We start from the raw sequence: 21,755 nt of genomic DNA on the forward strand, positions 1-21,755 counted from the left end.
TCCTCAGAGGTTTGTTATAACCATGTTTTAGTGTATCATTCATGAAATAGATTTGTGTCTTCGGCGGCATGCTTCAGTGATATAGCACTATAAAAAGGGCAACAGTTCCACTATACAAGAAGACACAACACGAACATATAGCATTCCCCCGAAACACGCACCTCGCACAACATACACGCAACACACCGCATACATGGGAGGCCGTCCTTCACATGACCATAGCTGTTAATAGGACGTTAATTAATCAAACAAACAAACAAAAAAGTTATAACCATATTTTAACTGTAATGTATCGTTCCTGAAATAGATTTGTTATAACCATATTTAACTATAATGTATCGTTCCTGAAATAGATTTGTTATAACCATATTTAACTGTAATGTATCGTTCCTGAAATAGATTTGTGTTATAACCATATTTAACTGTAATGTATCGTTCCTGAAATAGATTTGTTATAACCATATTTAACTATAATGTATCGTTCCTGAAATAGATTTGTTATAACCATATTTAACTGTAATGTATCGTTCCTGAAATAGATTTGTTATAACCATATTTAACTATAATGTATCGTTCCTGAAATAGATTTGTTATAACCATATTTAACTGTAATGTATCGTTCCTGAAATAGATTTGTTATAACCATATTTAACTATATACTGTATCGTTCCTGAAATAGGTTTGTTATAACCATATTTAACTATATACTGTATCATTCATAAAATAGGTTTGTTATAACTATATTTAACTATATACTGTATCATTCATAAAATAGGTTTGTTATACTATATTTAACTATATACTGTATCATTCATAAAATGTTTGTTATAACCATATTTAACTGTAATGTATCGTTCCTGAAATAGATTTGTTATAACCATATTTAACTATAATGTATCGTTCCTGAAATAGATTTGTTATAACCATATTTAACTATAATGTATCGTTCCTGAAATAGATTTGTTATAACCATATTTAACTATAATGTATCGTTCCTGAAATAGATTTGTTATAACCATATTTAACTATATACTGTATCGTTCCTGAAATAGATTTGTTATAACAAATATTTGTTAACATATTTAACTATGTATCGTTCCTGAAATAGATTTGTTATAACCATATTTAACTGTACGTTCCTGTATCGTTCCTGAAATAGGATTTGTTATAACCATATTTAACTATATACTGTATCGTTCCTGAAATAGGTTTGTTATAACCATATTTAACTATATACTGTATCATTCATAAAATAGGTTTGTTATAACTATATTTAACTATATACTGTATCATTCATAAAATAGGTTTGTTATAACCATATTTAACTATATACTGTATCGTTCATGAAATAGGTTTGTTATAACTATATTTAACTATATACTGTATCGTTCATAAGATAGGTTTGTTATAACCATATTTAACTATATACTGTATCGTTCCTGAAATAGGTTTGTTATAACTATATTTAACTATATACTGTATCGTTCATAAAATAGGTTTTGTTATAACCATATTTAACTATATACTGTATCGTTCATAAGATAGGTTTGTTATAACCATATTTAACTATATACTGTATCATTCATAAGAATAGGTTTGTTATAACCTATATTTAACTATATACTGTATCGTTCATAAAATAGGTTTGTTTATAACTATATTTAAACTATATACTGTATGAAATAGGTTTGTTATAACCTATATTTAACTATATACTGTATCGTTCATGAAATAGGTTTGTTATAACCATATTTAACTATATACTGTATCGTTCATAAGATAGGTTTGTTATAACCATATTTAACTATATACTGTATCGTTCATAAGATAGGTTTGTTATAACCATATTTAACTATATACTGTATCGTTCATAAAATAGGTTTGTTTATAACCATATTTAACTAATACTGTATCGTTCATAAAATAGGTTTGTTATAACATATTTAACTATATACTGTATCGTTGAATGAAGATAGGTTTGTTATAACCATATTTAACTATATACTGTATCGTTCATAAAATAGGTTTGTTTATAACTATATTTAACTATAATGTATCGTTCCATGAAATAGGTTTGTTATAACCATATTTAACTATATACTGTATCGTTCCTGAAATAGGTTTGTTATAACCATATTTAACTATATACTGTATCGTTCATAAGATAGGTTTGTTATAACCATATTTAACTATAATGTATCGTTCATGAAATAGGTTTGTTATAACCATATTTAACTATATACTGTATCATTCATAAGATAGGTTTGTTATAACCATATTTAACTATATACTGTATCGTTCATAAGATAGGTTTGTTATAACCATATTTAACTATATACTGTATCGTTCATGAAGATAGGTTTGTTATAACCATATTTAACTATATACTGTATCGTTCATAAGATAGGTTTGTTATAACCATATTTAACTATATACTGTATCGTTCATAAGATAGGTTTGTTATAACCATATTTAACTATATACTGTATCGTTCATAAATAGGTTTGTTATAACCATATTTAACTATATACTGTATCGTTCATAAGATAGGTTTGTTATAACCATATTTAACTATATACTGTATCGTTCATAAGATAGGTTTGTTATAACCATATTTAACTATATACTGTATCGTTCATAAGATAGGTTTGTTATAACCATATTTAACTATATACTGTATCGTTCATAAGATAGGTTTGTTATAACCATATTTAACTATATACTGTATCGTTCATAAGATAGGTTTGTTATAACCATATTTAACTATATACTGTATCGTTCATAAGATAGGTTTGTTATAACCATATTTAACTATATAATGTATCGTTCATGAAGATAGGTTTGTTATAACCATATTTAACTATATACTGTATCGTTCATAAAATAGGTTTGTTATAACCATATTTAACTATATACTGTATCGTTCATAAGATAGGTTTGTTATAACCATATTTAACTATATACTGTATCGTTCATAAGATAGGTTTGTTATAACCATATTTAACTATATACTGTATCATTCATAAGATAGGTTTGTTATAACCATATTTAACTATATACTGTATCGTTCCTGAAATAGGTTTGTTATAACCATATTTAACTATATACTGTATCGTTCATAAGATAGGTTTGTTATAACAATATTTAACTATATACTGTATCGTTCATAAGATAGGTTTGTTATAACCATATTTAACTATATACTGTATCGTTCATGAAATAGGTTTGTTATAACTATATTTAACTATATACTGTATCGTTCATAAGATAGGTTTTGTTGTTATAACCATATTTAACTATATACTGTATCGTTCATAAGATAGGTTTTGTTATAACCATATTTAACTATATACTGTATCGTTCATGAAATAGGTTTGTTATAACCATATTTAACTATATACTGTATCGTTCATGAAATAGGTTTGTTATAACCATATTTAACTATATACTGTATCGTTCATAAGATAGGTTTGTTATAACCATATTTAACTATATACTGTATCGTTCATAAAATAGGTTTGTTATAACCATATTTAACTATATACTGTATCGTTCATAAATAGGTTTGTTATAACCATATTTAACTATATACTGTATCGTTCATAAGATAGGTTTGTTATAACCATATTTTAACTATATAATGTATCGTTCCTGAAATAGGTTTGTTATGAACCATATTTAACTATAATATACTGTATCGTTCATAAGATAGGTTTGTTATAACCATATTTAACTATATACTGTATCGTTCCTGAAATAGGTTTGTTATAACCATATTTAACTATATACTGTATCGTTCTAAAATAGGTTTGTTATAACCATATTTAACTATATACTGTATCGTTCCTGAAATAGGTTTTGTTATAACCATATATTTAACTATATACTGTATCGTCATCCTGAAATAGTTTGTTATAACCATATTTAACTATATACTGTATCGTTCCTGAAAATAGGTTTGTTATAACCATATTTAACTATATACTGTATCGTTCATAAGATAGGTTTGTTATAACCATATTTAACTATATACTGTATCGTTCATAAATAGGTTTGTTATAACCATATTTAACTATATACTGTATCGTTCATAAATAGGTTTGTTATAACCATATTTAACTATATACTGTATCGTTCATAAGATAGGTTTGTTATAACCATATTTAACTATATACTGTATCGTTCATGAAATAGGTTTGTGTTATAACCATATTTAACTATATACTGTATCGTTCATAAGATAGGTTTGTTATAACCATATTTAACTATATACTGTATCGTTCATAAGATAGGTTTGTTATAACCATATTTAACTATATACTGTATCATTCATAAGATAGGTTTGTTATAACCATATTTAACTATATACTGTATCGTTCATAAGATAGGTTTGTTATAACCATATTTAACTATATACTGTATCGTTCATAAGATAGGTTTTGTTATAACCATATTTAACTATATACTGTATCGTTTCATAAATAGGTTTGTTATAACCATATTTAACTATATACTGTATCGTTCATAAGATAGGTTTGTTATAACCATATTTAACTATATACTGTATCGTTCATAAGATAGGTTTGTTATAACCATATTTAACTATATACTGTATCGTTCATAAAATAGGTTTGTTATAACCATATTTAACTATATACTGTATCATTCATAAAATAGGTTTGTTATAACCATATTTAACTATATACTGTATCGTTCATAAGATAGGTTTGTTATAACCATATTTAACTATATACTGTATAAAGTTGTTCTATATACTGTAAATAGGTTTGTTATAACCATATTTAACTATATACTGTATCGTTCATAAGATAGGTTTGTTATAACCATATTTAACTATATACTGTATCGTTCATAAGATAGGTTTGTTATAACCATATTTAACTATATACTGTATCGTTCATAAAATAGGTTTGTTATAACCATATTTAACTATATACTGTATCGTTCATAAGATAGGTTTGTTATAACCATATTTAACTATATACTGTATCGTTCCTGAAATAGGTTTGTTATAACCATATTTAACTATATACTGTATCGTTCATAAGATAGGTTTGTTATAACCATATTTAACTATATACTGTATCGTTCATAAGATAGGTTTGTTATAACCATATTTAACTATATACTGTATCGTTCATAAGATAGGTTTGTTATAACCATATTTAACTATATACTGTATCGTTCATAAGATAGGTTTGTTATAACCATATTTAACTATATACTGTATCGTTCATAAGATAGGTTTGTTATAACCATATTTAACTATATACTGTATCATTCATAAGATAGGTTTGTTATAACCATATTTAACTATATACTGTATCGTTCATAAAATAGGTTTGTTATAACCATATTTAACTATATACTGTATCGTTCATAAATAGGTTTGTTATAACCATATTTAACTATATACTGTATCGTTCATAAAATAGGTTTGTTATAACCATATTTAACTATATACTGTATCGTTCATAAGATAGGTTTTGTTATAACCATATTTAACTATATACTGTATCGTTCATAAGATAGGTTTGTTATAACCATATTTAACTATATACTGTATCGTTCATAAGATAGGTTTGTTATAACCATATTTAACTATATACTGTATCTGTATCATTCATAAAATAGGTTTGTTATAACCATATTTAACTATATACTGTATCGTTCATAAAATAGGTTTGTTATAACCATATTTAACTATATACTGTATCGTTCATGAAATAGGTTTGTTATAACCATATTTAACTATATACTGTATCGTTCATAAGATAGGTTTGTTATAACCATATTTAACTATATACTGTATCGTTCATAAGATAGGTTTTTGTTATAACCATATTTAACTATATACTGTATCGTTCATAAGATAGGTTTGTTATAACCATATTTAACTATATACTGTATCGTTCATAAGATAGGTTTGTTATAACCATATTTAACTATATACTGTATCGTTCATAAGATAGGTTTGTTATAACCATATTTAACTATATACTGTATCGTTCATAAGATAGGTTTGTTATAACCATATTTAACTATATACTGTATCGTTCATAAGATAGGTTTGTTATAACCATATTTAACTATATACTGTATCGTTCATGAAATAGGTTTGTTATAACCATATTTAACTATATACTGTATCGTTCCTGAAATAGGTTTGTTATAACCATATTTAACTATATACTGTATCGTTCCTGAAATAGGTTTGTTATAACCATATTTAACTATATACTGTATCGTTCCTGAAATAGGTTTGTTATAACCATATTTAACTATATACTGTATCGTTCATAAGATAGGTTTGTTATAACCATATTTAACATATACTGTATCGTTCATATATAGGTTTGTTATAACCATATTTAACTATATACTGTATCGTTCAAAAGATAGGTTTGTTATAACCATATTTAACTATATACTGTATCGTTCATAAGATAGGTTTGTTATAACCATATTTAACTATATACTGTATCGTTCATAAAATAGGTTTGTTATAACCATATTTAACTATATACTGTATCGTTCATAAGATAGGTTTGTTATAACCATATTTAACTATATACTGTATCGTTCATAAGATAGGTTTGTTATAACCATATTTAACTATATACTGTATCGTTCATAAAATAGGTTTGTTATAACCATATTTAACTATATACTGTATCGTTCATAAGATAGGTTTGTTATAACCATATTTAACTATATACTGTATCGTTCATAAAATAGGTTTGTTATAACCATATTTAACTATATACTGTATCGTTCATAAGATAGGTTTGTTATAACCATATTTAACTATATACTGTATCGTTCATAAAATAGGTTTGTTATAACCATATTTAACTATATACTGTATCGTTCTGAAATAGGTTTGTTATAACCATATTTAACTATATACTGTATCGTTCATGAAATAGGTTTGTTATAACCATATTTAACTATATACTGTATCGTTCATAAATAGGTTTGTTATAACCATATTTAACTATATACTGTATCGTTCATAAAATAGGTTTGTTATAACCATATTTAACTATATACTGTATCGTTCATAAATAGGTTTGTTATAACCATATTTAACTATATACTGTATCGTTCATAAAATAGGTTTGTTATAACCATATTTAACTATATACTGTATCGTTCATAAGATAGGTTTGTTATAACCATATTTAACTATATACTGTATCGTTCATAGATAGGTTTGTTATAACCATATTTAACTATATACTGTATCGTTCATAAGATAGGTTTGTTATAACCATATTTAACTATATACTGTATCGTTCATAAGATAGGTTTGTTATAACCATATTTAACTATATACTGTATCGTTCATAAAATAGGTTTGTTATAACCATATTTAACTATATACTGTATCGTTCATAAGATAGGTTTGTTATAACCATATTTAACTATATACTGTATCGTTCATAAATAGGTTTGTTATAACCATATTTAACTATATACTGTATCGTTCATAAAATAGGTTTGTTATAACCATATTTAACTATATACTGTATCGTTCATAAGATAGGTTTGTTATAAACCATATTTAACTATATACTGTATCGTTCATAAAATAGGTTTGTTATAACCATATTTAACTATATACTGTATCGTTCATAAATAGGTTTGTTATAACCATATTTAACTATATACTGTATCGTTCATAAGATAGGTTTGTTATAACCATATTTAACTATATACTGTATCGTTCATAAGATAGGTTTGTTATAACCATATTTAACTATATACTGTATCGTTCATAAAATAGGTTTGTTATAACCATATTTAACTATATACTGTATCGTTCATAAGATAGGTTTGTTATAACCATATTTAACTATATACTGTATCGTTCCTGAAATAGGTTTGTTATAACCATATTTAACTATATACTGTATCGTTCATAAGATAGGTTTGTTATAACCATATTTAACTATATACTGTATCGTTCATAAGATAGGTTTGTTATAACCATATTTAACTATATACTGTATCGTTCATAAAATAGGTTTGTTATAACCATATTTAACTATATACTGTATCGTTCATAAAATAGGTTTGTTATAACCATATTTAACTATATACTGTATCGTTCATAAGATAGGTTTGTTATAACCATATTTAACTATATACTGTATCGTTCATAAAATAGGTTTGTTATAACCATATTTAACTATATACTGTATCGTTCATGAAATAGGTTTGTTATAACCATATTTAACTATATACTGTATCGTTCATAAGATAGGTTTGTTATAACCATATTTAACTATATACTGTATCGTTCATAAAATAGGTTTGTTATAACCATATTTAACTATATACTGTATCGTTCATAAGATAGGTTTGTTATAACCATATTTAACTATATACTGTATCGTTCATAAGATAGGTTTGTTATAACCATATTTAACTATATACTGTATCGTTCATAAGATAGGTTTGTTATAACCATATTTAACTATATACTGTATCATTCATAAAATATTCAATAATATTATCCTAATTCTGATTGGTTTTAGGTTAGTTGTCATTGGTCGAGTGGTTAGGATTATTAGAGCAATGAGGATTCTTTATCTGATGGTACAACAACGACGTCATGTAGCCACAGCCTCTCGTCGTGTTGTATCCCAGAACAAGCGGCGATACCAGAAGGATGGATTTGATCTGGATCTCTGCTATATCACAGGTAAAATGACTGTTAAGTAAATTTCATTGGCAAAGTGTCATATCCATTATATCATTGCTACTGGAATATGTTATACTGATTATACCCCAGATTTCCGCAGCAAAGTACTTGCAGCAATGTTAGGGGGTTGGAGGAGAGTGGTAATGGATTCAGGTTGTCCTAATGTAGGCATAATGATTGACTCAACCGACTTCTCCTCCTTAACTACTGGAGAGATTTCTATAAAAATTGGTAGCAATAATCCTTACACCGTGTAGATAAGATATATGTAACTGTTTTCTGCATTTCTTCTTTTTAGATAAAGGTCATTCAGAATAGAGTTGCTAATTATTGTTTTATTTTTACAGAGAGAGTGATTGCTATGTCATTTCCATCTAAGGGTATGATGGCAATGTACCGGAATCCAGTGCGAGTAAGTCATACATTGTGTCACTTTCACTAGAAATTCAGATTAAAAGTTTGAAACGATCAGAAAAGCTAAGCATTTTTCCAGTACCTAGACCTAACACAATTTGCAAACAATATATTTTTTATACCTCTATTATGAACTTAAAACATAGTGACAATAGTTCATGATATACAGAATAATACATACATGTTTAAGTAATATAAATAATGTTTTTATTACATTTCCTTTCAGGAAGTTGCACGATTCTTTGATGAAAAGCATAAAGATCATTACAGAATTTATAACCTTTGCAGTAAGTTTTGTTTCTATTTATGCAAGTATTTATTTGTCAATGATCTCATGTTCAACTTTTGACTGTGTATTGTGTGCCATTTTCAAGAATCATCTTTACCAATTTACCATTAAACAATCATCTCAACATAATAATAATCATATGGCCAAGAGTTTTCATAGCATGTTTGAATGGTGAACTTTGACCTTCATCCATATGATCCCTTGGGCCTAAAATCTAAAAAGACATGGCACGGCGTCCGTCGTCCGTCGTCCGTCCGTCAACATTTCCTTTAAATCGCTACTAGTCATAGAGTTCTGCATAGATTGTATCCAAATTTGGCCACAAACATCCTTGGGGGAAGGGGAACAGAACTTGTATAAATTTTGGCTCTGACTCCCCGGGAGCAGGAGGGGCGGGGCCCAATAGGGAAAATAAAGGTAAATCCTATAAAACGCTACTTGTCCTAGAGTTCTGCATGGATTGTAACCAAATTTGGCCACAAACATCCTTGGGGGAAGGGGAACAGAACTTGTATAAATTTTGGCTCTGACCCCCCGGGGGCAGGAGGGGCGGGGCTCAATAGGGGAAATAGAGGTAAATCCTATAAATCGCTACTTGTCCTTGAGTTCTGCATGGATTGTAACCATATTTGGCCACAAACATCCTTGGGGGAAGGGAAACAGAACTTGTATAAATTTTGGTTCTGACCCCCTGGGGGCAGGAGGGGCGGGGCCCAATAGGGGAAATAGAGGTAAATCCTATAAATCGCTACTTGTCCTAGAGTTCTGCATGGATTGTAACCAAATTTGGCCACAAACATCCTTGGGGGAAGGGGAACAGAACTTGTATAAATTTTGGCTCTGACCCCCCCCCCCCCCCCCCCCCCCCCCCCCCCGGGGGCAGGAGGGGCGGGGCCCAATAGGGATAATAGAGGTAATCTTATAAATCGCTACTTATCCTAGAGTTCTGCATGGATTGTAACCAAATTTGACCAGAAACATCCTTGGGGGAAGGGGAACAGAACTTGTATAAATTTTGGCTCTGATCCCCTGGGGGCAAGAGGGATGGGGCCCAATAGGGGAAATAGAGGTAAATCCTATAAATCGCTACTTGTCCTAGAGTTCTGCATGGATTGTAACCAAATTTGGCTTGAAATGCATCCTTGGGGGAAGGAGAACAGAAAATTGTATAAATTTTGGCTCTGACCCCCTGGGGGCAGGAGGGGCGGGGCCCAATAGGGGAAATAGAGGTAAATCCTATAAATCGCTAATAGCCATATAGTTCTGCTTGGATTTTAACCAAATTTGGCCCAGAAATATCCTTGGGGTTAACAGAATTTGTATAAATTTTGGCTTTGACACCCTTGAGCAGAAAGAGTGGGGCCCAATAGGGGAATTAGAGGTAAATATTCAAATTCCTTCAGAAAAGAAACAATGAACTTGTATTCAGAACATTCCTAGGCATTACAAACCAGGTGAGCGATACAGGCCCTCTGGGCCTCTTGTTTCATTTACAAAGAGATCCAGAAACTGGATATTGGGCCTGAGGTGAGCTGGAGTGAAAGGCGATATTATGTTTGTTTTAAGTGATTAACTTGTATCTTCACTCAAGGCAACAAGTGGTCTAATTAGAGACTTCTAACTTATTAGAATTTTAAGAGACCTGATGAAGGCCGTTAGAATGTTACTGGATGGAGGCAAAATATCTTCAAATGATATATGGTAGGGGAATAACTCTGATTACATTAAGCTGAGTGAGACTTCTAACTAAAGCTAAAAAGGTATACATGTATATACAAGTGAAGGTATAAATCTGATTACAGGTGAGCGAGACTATGACGAAGAGTTGTTCCATAACCGAGTAGAGAGGGTTTTTATAGACGATCACAATGTTCCAAGACTAAGGTAAATTAGATGTTGTTTTCATAGTTATTTGAAATTAATTGTACTTAGCAATTCAGTTCATGGGTGTGAATTTAAGTTATTGGTTAACGACAGCAGTGGTGTATGAAACTTGCTTTGAGGTGTCCTGATTTTAATTGTGTTTTTCCTATGGGTCAAATCCATCCTTTCAAATATAGAAGAATTAACAGCTAATTTTGTCTGTGGAATGATCAAAAGTTGATTCAAAGTAAAATTACAATGTAATAATTTCCTATGAAATGTTACTGTGTTCTGCAAACTTCTATATATGATGTTTTAACATTGACAGTGAGATGGTAGATTTCTGCGCCAATGCCCGTGAGTTTATGAGTGCCGATCCACAGAACGTGATTGCTATCCACTGTAAGGGAGGAAAGGGAAGGACCGGTACGATGATCTGTACCTGGCTCATCGACTGTGGTCTGTTTGAGGATGCAGAGGTAAAGTAGACAGCAATATCTGCCATAGTTGATAGTGTTATCCCCTGTTGCTAGAGGTAACTGTCTTTTCCCAGGTGAGGAAAAAGACAGCTCATGCAGAGCCCATTGTTGACAACATAAGCAATTTTGATACATGACAACACTCTTCTGTGATTATGGCATAATGAATATGTTTCTGAACGATTGTAATTTCATTATCTGTTGTTAAGATATGGGAGTGAAAATAATCAAACATGGGTTTGTCAAGTGAGAGATTTTGAATGCCAGCACTCTGCAAGCTTGTGTTGACTAGACAAAATCTTCCAATCAGGTTGAAATATCCCTGTCCACATGACACACCCATGTAAGAATCTATTGGTCAAAAATCATGATGAAAAAAATTGTCACACCCATTGATGAAATTGGACAGTGGGGGTTATAATGTTACATGAGTTTATCCTATCTTCTGATATCCTATCAGCTAGGTCGCAGTATACAGGATTTGGAACATTAATTTGTAATAGTTATTGCTATTTTCAGTGATACTGAACATAACAAGTTTATGCTGTCAAATTAATAATAATATAATGGTGTCAAATTAATAATGTGGTTCAAAGTAATAAAGAACTGATGTGAATACAGGTTTCAGTTTTTTAATTGCACACTTTGACAGCACATGCTTGTGTTTAAACAAAATTCTGGCAATGCAAGCAACGTGCTGAACGGCAAAAATCTTTCATTCTGGTTATGATATCTACCGTTATATCAACTTGTCAGTATTTGCTACTCTCAGACCAATAGAAGGTTCTGTTCATTCTAACATATATTCCAGTGCCTTATCAACTTTTGATGTCCAAAATATAATTGTTCTCAGTTCTTATCTGACATATGGAATTATATTTCCATACTTCTACCTAGCCTTCAATAGATCAAAAGTGAAATGGTAAGAAGGCCTTATCCTGGTATGTAGCTTTACAAAGAAGTAACTGAATGAAGACTGAATATATAATTATTGTAAATTGAGATTATCATCTTTGAATTTTATATTTCACAGGAAAGTCTTGACTACTTTGGGGACAGAAGAACAGACTTGACAGTTGGCAAAACGTTCCAGGGTGTCGAGACTCCAAGCCAGGTATCGCTAGGCAATAGAACTTATATCTCCTGAGTAAAGAATAGAATCCCTCATCATTTATTAGTGAATACAAAAAACTGTAGGAAGAAAAATACAAATATTTCATCACTGTGTGGACAGAAAATTATAGATTCCTAAAATTCATGCTTTAAAATAATGAATGAAATTGTGACAGCAACAGTAACCCACAAACTTTACTGTTAATTAAGTTCACGTCTCACATACAACAATTTGATTTTATCATAACTTTTTTGGCTTATGTATTTGAAACATATTTCTTGATATCTTTAAATGCACACAAAAATTGTTGGTTAAAGTGAATAGTCGCACAAAGGGAGGATAAAGTCGGTAAAATGGTGTTGTAATATATCCAGTATAAGAAATAGAAAAATAAATCTTACTACCAAAATCGCTCTGCATGCGAAGAAATTTATTTATATTATAGGAATCCTAAAATGTCCTCCTGGCTAGCTATGTCTGTGTTGACATTCCCACAAATGACATGTTCATATTTTCAGAATTTATTTTTAGAACTGAGCTAAATTTACATGGGGCTTTTCCACAATTTCAAAAATCAAAACTGTACAACGTAAGCAGAACTTGACCGTTGTTTTGATATATTAAGACTTTTGGAAGGCCGACAAACACATTTAGATTGGTTTCAATGCCCGAATTTTCACTTTAACAGTAATGAGATAGCATTAAATCTTTACTAAATGATATGACTGATAAGCCTTTTGTGAAAATGAAGAATTCTACTACAGTAAAACCCCTATAACTCGAACAGCAGGGGACCAGATCAATAATCCGAGAAATACAGGGTATTCGACTCATCCGAGTTTGGTCATGATCGATCATTGACAGTCAAAATGTCTGGTCTCCCTATGACAAGCAATGCATTGCAATGACATTTTAATTACATTAATTTCAGCATTTTTGATTTTTTTATGAAAGTGTTTTTTGATAGCAATATCAAGTTGAAAAAATATGTATTACATAAAATGAGGTTTTGAAAATACTGACGACAAAGTAAATCAAATGTAAACGATCGTCAAACGTTGTACAAAAAATTACCATATTGGTTAAAACAGACAATGTGTACAGTTTTGATGATTTAATTATCAAAAATCATTTAACACATTTACAATATAAATACACACTATAAAGTTATTACCCAGCATAGTTACTAACAAACAACAATACCTTTCTTAAAAAAGCGTTAGGTTACACGTGTTCAGGAGGAAAGTTACGAAAATACAATATGCGGGAAAAGATACGGAACACACGGGAAAAGATACGGAACACACTTGTAAAAACGAATATGGGTCAATGTGATTTGTACTTAGCACTATCAAATATTGGTATCGTTTATATTTTTTGAAAAAAAAAACCTCACAGAAATTAAAAATGATATTGAACTTATACAGGAAGTCAGACGTCAACGATTTTTTCCGACTCTTTTGTCACTTCACAATGCATACTTTCTATTAACACGAATCAACATCTTCCGTATTTTCGTATTTAAGCGAAGATTATTAGCCTTTTCTGAAATATTCAAATATCGTGTATGTAGGTAATAGTGACACCGTTAATCCCTTAATTACTTGGCTTGATACGATACCTGTATAAACAAAGGTCGTGAGCTATTATCCATGACGGACGGTGCAGTCAAATATGACACAGGTAAAAAATTATCAAGGGCCGAGCACCTGTTCGACGAATGCATGGGGATATATTTCTGTTCAAGGAATAAGGGGTATTCGACGAATAGCTGTTCGAGCTATCCAGGGTTTTGTTACATAGATTATATAGGGACATGGTCGGGACCGTACGACCAGTTCGACGAATAGGAGGTATTCGAGGAATCGGGGTTCGAGTTAAAAGGGTTTTACTGCATATAAAATGGACATCAAGAATCATAAAATAAATGTTTCTATTAATTGTTTTTCAGAGTAGGTATGTGGGATATTATGAAAAAGTGAAGAAAGATCTGAAAGGCCAACTACCTCCACGGAAAGAGAAGAAAATGACGTCTGTGAAAATTGAAGGTCTTACAGGTAAGATATGCTATATGGCAATTGGAAACTCAATCTGATTAAAATACAGATCCCCATTATACACTACGTAGTGTATAATGGGGATCTGTATTTTAATCAGATTGTTGGAAACTAATACTTAAATCATATTTCTTCATTTTCTTGACTTTTATGTCTACGCCATGAAGTGTCCTCCTGTTCTCTATCCTCGCCCCTCTCATTCCTGGCCCGGTGTCATATGGAGGCGGAGTTTTATGTTACTAAAATTTCAGTCTTATAGAGCTATTTCTATGTGATGATTCAATATGATTGCCAACATTCCACAATTCACATATCACAGTGGGTGAATCTTGTTTTGTAACTGTGATTACAGGTGTAGGAAATGGAGATGGATCTGACTTTTCTATGGAGATTCGAGTTGACGGACTCCTCATATATGAATGCCGATTTGGTGACAACATTAACTGTCAGGTAAGACAGACAATATCATCAATAGATTAAATGTTCATATTTTACACCTATATTTTTTTTGCTCATCTAAACTATCAATAATAGTTTAGTCAGCAAAATATTGTTCTTCAACATCTGAACCAATGATAGTGTCAGGAATCTTCAAGTTGTGTGGACTCATGGGCAACATTAAGTTTATCTGTGTATTAATATTTAAGTGACTTAGCTTGAACATCATGGAAGTTTTTATTGTTATTAAGGAAATAATTCAAACTGATCAAAATGAGTTCAGATTTATGAGGTTCACATGCAATTGTTTGATACCAAGCCTCTCCAGTGTGAATATTATGTTGATATTTTAGTTGTAACCAACAAAATGCTTGACAATGTACTAATTTAGAATTTATTCATTTTGAAATAATTTGTTCAAACTTAATAAAATCTTAAAAGTTGTACAAGCTCACAATTGCAATTTTCAACTGCATTCATTTTGAATTAATGATTAATCATATAATAATTTCATAATCAAGTACCGTAATTTTAAACGTAACTTACCAGTATTAAGAAGATCTTCATGAGGTGCAGCCTTGTTTCTCTTTTGTTTGGCCTTACAGTGATAGAAGTTGAGACTGGTAGACTGATTGGGTGGTTTGTTGTAACGTCTGATATTAAAGGTCAATTAGTAATGGTAGATTGGTAGGACTGATCCTGTGCTAATACCACACACTTTTGTCAATATCATTAAAATACCTCAAAATATCAAAGATCTATTCTATTTACAGATGATGAAGTACACGGACAGTGATAGTATTGTGGTGAACCTACAGAATTCTCCTACCTTATTTGCTGATGTCAAACTTCGGTTCTTTTCTTCTGCAGTGAGTACTAAACGCTACTGTAGGCAATTAATCTGTCGTTATAAGTGATTTGCATGAAAATCAGATGAATAAGTGAACTTCTTTTGTATTCAGTTAATTTATTTAAGTACTTTAATTTTATAGCTGTCTTATATGCCAGTCTGATGACTGATTAATTTTATTGTCAAATTGTCGATACAAAAACATAATGATGATACCGACATTTCACAAATTAGATAGGTATACATATCTTATTATACATTGTTATTTTCACGGATAACTGTCTAGTAAATGAGTTACTACTTTTATTACCAGACTCATCATATTTGTTTCAGAAAAACATTCCAAAGATTTATGACAATTGTGCCTTTTTCCTCTGGTTCCACACCTCTTTCATTGAAGATAATCAGTAAGTATAAGCCATTTTAAAATACTACTAGACCCAGAACTCTTTTCCTTGATAAAGAAACAAGACTCCCATCCCTTGGTCCTTCGTTTTGCACTTTTCATTTCGGGATTTATTTTAAAACAAGATGGCCAACAGGTGATTATCTTGAATTTTGAGTTTGTTACTACTTAATATGAGAAATCAAGAAGGGATCTCATTCAAAAGCAGAAACAAATAATTCATATTTCATTTCCCTCAGATAGATTATTAAGTAGTGGGTGCCAAAATCACTCTGGAATTAGGTCAATTAGTAAATACTGGTGCAACCAATTCTTCCCCTGCCCCCACCCCCTCCACCCTGCTAAACATTTCACCAGGGAAAGGATCGGCTAGCTGAAAATTTCCCTGGGTAGAGAATACCGTTAGCTAGTACTTTATTTTCCACAAGGGAAAACATTGGCTACCTGATTTCCACCCCCCCCCCCTAAAAATAGGTTTGGGAATGATCAGCTAGCCAATATGATAATTGAGAGGACAGGGGAGAATCAGCTAGCCAATTGTTTCCCCTTGAAATCAAAACAAAAGACTAGGCGGAAGAATCAGCTAGCCAATAGTTTCCCCTTGAAATAAAAAGACTAGGAGGAAGAATCAGCTAGCCAATAGTTTCCCCTAGAAATAAATAGACTGGGGGGAGAATCAGCTTGCCAATAGTTTCCGCTTGAAATAAAAAGACTTGGCGGAAGAATCAGCTAGCCAATAGTTTCCCCTTGAAATAAGAAGACTTGGCGGAAGAATCAGTTAGCCAATAATTTCCCCCAAGAAATAAATAGACTGGGGGAGAATCAGCCAGTCATTAGTTTCCCCCAATTAAAAATAATCCAGACAGGGGAAATAATCAGCTATTCAATAGTCCTCTTCCCCCCTCGAAAAAAATTGAGGGGAGATGGAAGAATTAGCTAGCCAATTCACCTCGGAAGAAAAAAATACTAGGGAGGGGGTGGGGGAATCAGGAAGCCAATTCTTTCCCTAGGGAAACTCTCAGAAGGGGAAAGAATTACAGATTATTGTATTATTTTCTATTGATAATGTCTTTTGCAGGCTCCGCTTGACAAGAGATGAAATAGATAATCCACACAAGAAGAAAGCGAAAGAAGTTTACAGAGAAAACTTTGCTGTGGAACTCAAATTTGAAGATGCTGACGACGATTGAGCTGTGGAGTATAATACTGACCGAAAAATGTTTAAGTTAAGGGTTTTGTATGTATTCTGAATGGGAAGGTATTACTTTAATTAAATTGCAGCTGTTACTTTTGGATCAATCATGAGAGAGAGTTTTTTTTCCATGTTGTCAGTTTTTGCTTTGCAGTGAATCCTGAATTGAGAAGAAAGGGGGAGGTTCAACTTATTAATGCTTTCTGATCAGGAGTAAGAGGTTTATTTGTGAACCATGGTAAGTTTTCTAATTCTGGGACAGTGTTTGATTGGAAGAGGATTATTGAATTTTGGATTATAAGATCTATATGGCAATTGTATTTACTAGTTACTTATTTCTCAACAAGTTTTCAAGGAGAAAATATTCTGGCTATTATTAAGTGACACAAAGTGAGACATACGATATGCATTACTTTGAAAATTGCTAGCAGATTTCTTTCACATTAGTACTGATACAGTGAAACATACTGGTTACTAAAACCAGAGATGTGATAGTGAATTAAGAGTATCAGAGGAAGAGTACAAGAAGAAACGAGTTTTCTGACTGTAGATGATTTCTCACAGGGAATCAGATCATAATGATAGTGTATGATGATATCCACAAGGTTTTCTTAGTGAAATCATTTTTGAAAAGGTTGATTTTTGACTGAAAGAGAATAATTGTCTGCTGATTTTCATTTAGTTTTGAGGAAACATTTTGTCTGTACATTCTACTTTGAATCATATCTCTGTACCTAATGCTTTGGAAAATGGGTAATGCTCATCTTGTTATTCATGTAGTTATCCTTTCAATATCTTATACATCACTGGGTAAGGAGAGGATAATGGAGAAGGATTGTGATAATCATGTTGTACGTGCATTTAAAAAGTAAATTAAATATGGTGTAGACTCAACTACAAACAGAAAACTAATGCCTAATGAAATAATATTTGACTGAATCAGTAATGAGATTTTTTACTTTAACCATTCCATCATCAAGATGTTGTGACACAAGTTGTTAATTAGCATGTACGCAAAATTCAATATTGTATATTTCTATACATAAAGGGGAGACAATCTTGTTATTGCTGGCAATAACAACCCACAAGTACTTTTGCATTGCAAAAATTATATTTATATTTTCATACACGAACCAGTTTTGTGATCCTGTTTTTATATACTCTACATTCCTTTGAAAGTTGAATTTGTTACTGTAGTTGACAACTATTAAACTTCATTTTGTATCAGAGGTTTAGATATGTACAAGTTGTTATGTGTACAATTTATGTGTTTATACACAATATTAGTTTACCAACAATTGTTAGTGAGGTTCTGTTTAACAATACATATTTATAGTTTTAGCTGAAAATGATTGAATCATTTTCTCTAGTCACTTGGAGTGCCACAATAGTATTTGTAACATTTGATCTTCACATCTACCCATTTATGTATAAAAAATTTGTTAGTAATCAAATTAAGTTTATGAAATGCTTTTACTTTCAGTTTACTTTCAGATATTGCTTACAAACAATGCTAATCACAACTTCTAGTTGTGTTGACAGCCACAGAAGTTTAAGTTCCAAAATTATGTAGAAATTTGTATAACTTAGTGTTATGATTGTGTATTTGGTACACGGTATATAGTTTGACTATTTGACTAATTCTGTTAAACTGTTGGTGTTATTTGAGTTTTTTCCTGATAAGTATAATCCTTAACATTATAAATAATAAGTATGAAACAAGCAATAATTTGCAATTGAAAAATTCTAGTCAATTTTATACATGTAACAAAGAATTTTATTTTGTTGATAATAAAAATCAATAATCATGTATTCTACTTTTATGTCACTTGCAAGGTGTTGAATTTCAGTGTTATTAAATTGATTTTCTGTCAAATTTGATATGATTGGAAGGAACAACGTAATTTAGCCAGTACACACACATTCTGATTTCTTATGATTCTTACAGTTTTGTAATTAGCTGCTTTAAATATTACTTAAAATTATGATATTTGATCAGTTATCAAATTCAATGCTGCTAAATGGAATGTGCAATGCTTCTTTACAAAAAAGCAGTTGTGATATTCAAGTGTAATTAAATATACTGTTAACGGATTTTTACTACAAAATTAGTATATGCTTTACATTAACATGTATGGGCTACTTGTACACATATATGGTGCTTGCAGTTTTTTGTTGATATCTTGTTTTATTAGAATCAGTAAGAGGAAAATTTTATTCATCAGCTCATAATAATGTAGCTAATATATTAGTGCAATTTATAGTTCTTTGAACAAAGTGTTTGATTATTATAAACTTTTATTTTTTTCAATGCTCCATGAAAGCAAAGTTTGGTCAGTATATATATTCTGATGATTTTCAGTTTTGAAATTATATTATAAATGTTATTTAATATCTGTTACATGATAATTCATTATATCATCGTGAAATGGTCAAGTTAAATGTTTTTAAAAAAAAGTTCTATTATATTAAAGATGCTCTACCGCAGACAGAGCATAAATGATATTCATTATTTGAACAATAATTGGTGTATTATCGTGTATATTTATGTCTAATTAACATAAAAAAAAAATATAAAGTAATTTATTTTGCATGTGGTGCATGCGCAATTAGTACTTCATTCCATATAGGATATAGTGCCACGGAATTTTTTCGAGATGCAATTAACTATTTTTCATATTTTTAACTTGAAGTAAAATTAGAAGCTCAAATTTTTCAATGGTGGTAATGGTGTAAATTAAGTAACTTTTGTAACTGAAGAAAAATACAAAATCGTCTTCTCCTGTTCTTGATAGTGAAAAAATACCATTTGTCAGCAGTGGAGCATCTTTAATGGCCAATTGTGCAATGATTGTTGTCACTGAAAAATTAGACAGAAAATATTATAACAATAACAGTACTATATAAAAGCACTGACGGAACTTGATTTTTTTTGTTTGTTTTTGTTTTGCCTCGCTACTTGCCGTTTAACTCCTAGCTCAACTTCAATGTAAAGAGAACTGACTTAAGGTTATAAATTAAACAATTAAACAATACTCTGTACTGATGATCAATGTAAAGAGAACTGACTTAAGGTTATAAATTAAACAATTAAACAATACTCTGTACTGATGATCAATGTAAAGAGAACTGACTTAAGGTTATAAATTAAACAATTAAACAATACTCTGTACTGATTAGTGTATTGCATCTTAAATTCATTAGGAATCAAAGACCTTTAACTTCAGTTTTGGCTGTAGGTTCTCTTTCATGCCCTGAGGGAGTTTTAATCCTAATTAATGAGTTATTCATAATTAGTACGACTTATTGAAACGGCAGTTACAGCACTCGGTACAAACATAGCACAGATTGAAAATAATTATCAAATGCAAGCTTCTGCTTAAAATTTTTTTATACAGCTGTATATTATCTCACTTCAGTATGTAAAGAGAGGAGTTCTTTGTTTTTATCGGTTTGGTTGCTATGTAAATGCTGCAGGTCATTTCTTTTGCATGGCTTTTTTATTACAGAAATAGGGAAAAAACGTAACTAGCTAGCTATATAGAGATCGTGTGATAATAGGTCCAACCATTAAGTAAAATGTTTAGTGCAGATGTTTTCATTTTAGACACATGATTATATTTAATTTAATATTAGTGATTTTTCTGAACTGCTTCATAGGACCATTCATTGAATGAAGTTACATTTTTGTATATATAATGGAGCTTTTAATGTGATAATATAAATCAGCATACTCCCAAATCATATTCACAATATACTCATGTTTTGACATATTGTCAAACTTTAACAATATGTAAGGTTGTTATTTTACATTCCAATGACTACCATATTATATGTTTATATTTTCACTTATAAAATAAAGATCATTACATGTGATCATTTGTTTTTGTATGATTATGTATTTTAATTATTTTGATGGCAG

At 30.5% G+C, this 21,755-nt stretch overlaps 1 protein-coding gene across 4 annotated transcripts in view; it reads left to right on the plus strand.

The window, feature by feature from the left end:
* LOC138327508 (phosphatidylinositol 3,4,5-trisphosphate 3-phosphatase TPTE2-like) overlaps positions 1–21,709 on the plus strand; it is a 39,166-nt gene extending 17,457 nt beyond the window's left edge. For all 4 annotated transcript variants that reach the window (XM_069273658.1, XM_069273657.1, XM_069273659.1 and 1 more), the window contains exons 5-15: positions 8,565–8,731; positions 9,079–9,143; positions 9,372–9,432; positions 11,237–11,318; positions 11,626–11,776; positions 12,810–12,890; positions 14,842–14,947; positions 15,300–15,397; positions 16,159–16,254; positions 16,569–16,642; positions 17,720–21,709. In XM_069273658.1, coding sequence (XP_069129759.1) covers positions 8,565–8,731; positions 9,079–9,143; positions 9,372–9,432; positions 11,237–11,318; positions 11,626–11,776; positions 12,810–12,890; positions 14,842–14,947; positions 15,300–15,397; positions 16,159–16,254; positions 16,569–16,642; positions 17,720–17,831 — 1,093 coding nt within the window. In that variant the 3' untranslated portion in view covers positions 17,832–21,709. The remainder of the gene's footprint in view (positions 1–8,564; positions 8,732–9,078; positions 9,144–9,371; positions 9,433–11,236; positions 11,319–11,625; positions 11,777–12,809; positions 12,891–14,841; positions 14,948–15,299; positions 15,398–16,158; positions 16,255–16,568; positions 16,643–17,719) is intronic.
* Positions 21,710–21,755: the final 46 nt, after the last annotated feature.

The sequence above is a fragment of the Argopecten irradians genome, chromosome 7 (assembly GCF_041381155.1).
Source record: "Argopecten irradians isolate NY chromosome 7, Ai_NY, whole genome shotgun sequence".
NCBI lineage: Eukaryota > Metazoa > Mollusca > Bivalvia > Pectinida > Pectinidae > Argopecten > Argopecten irradians.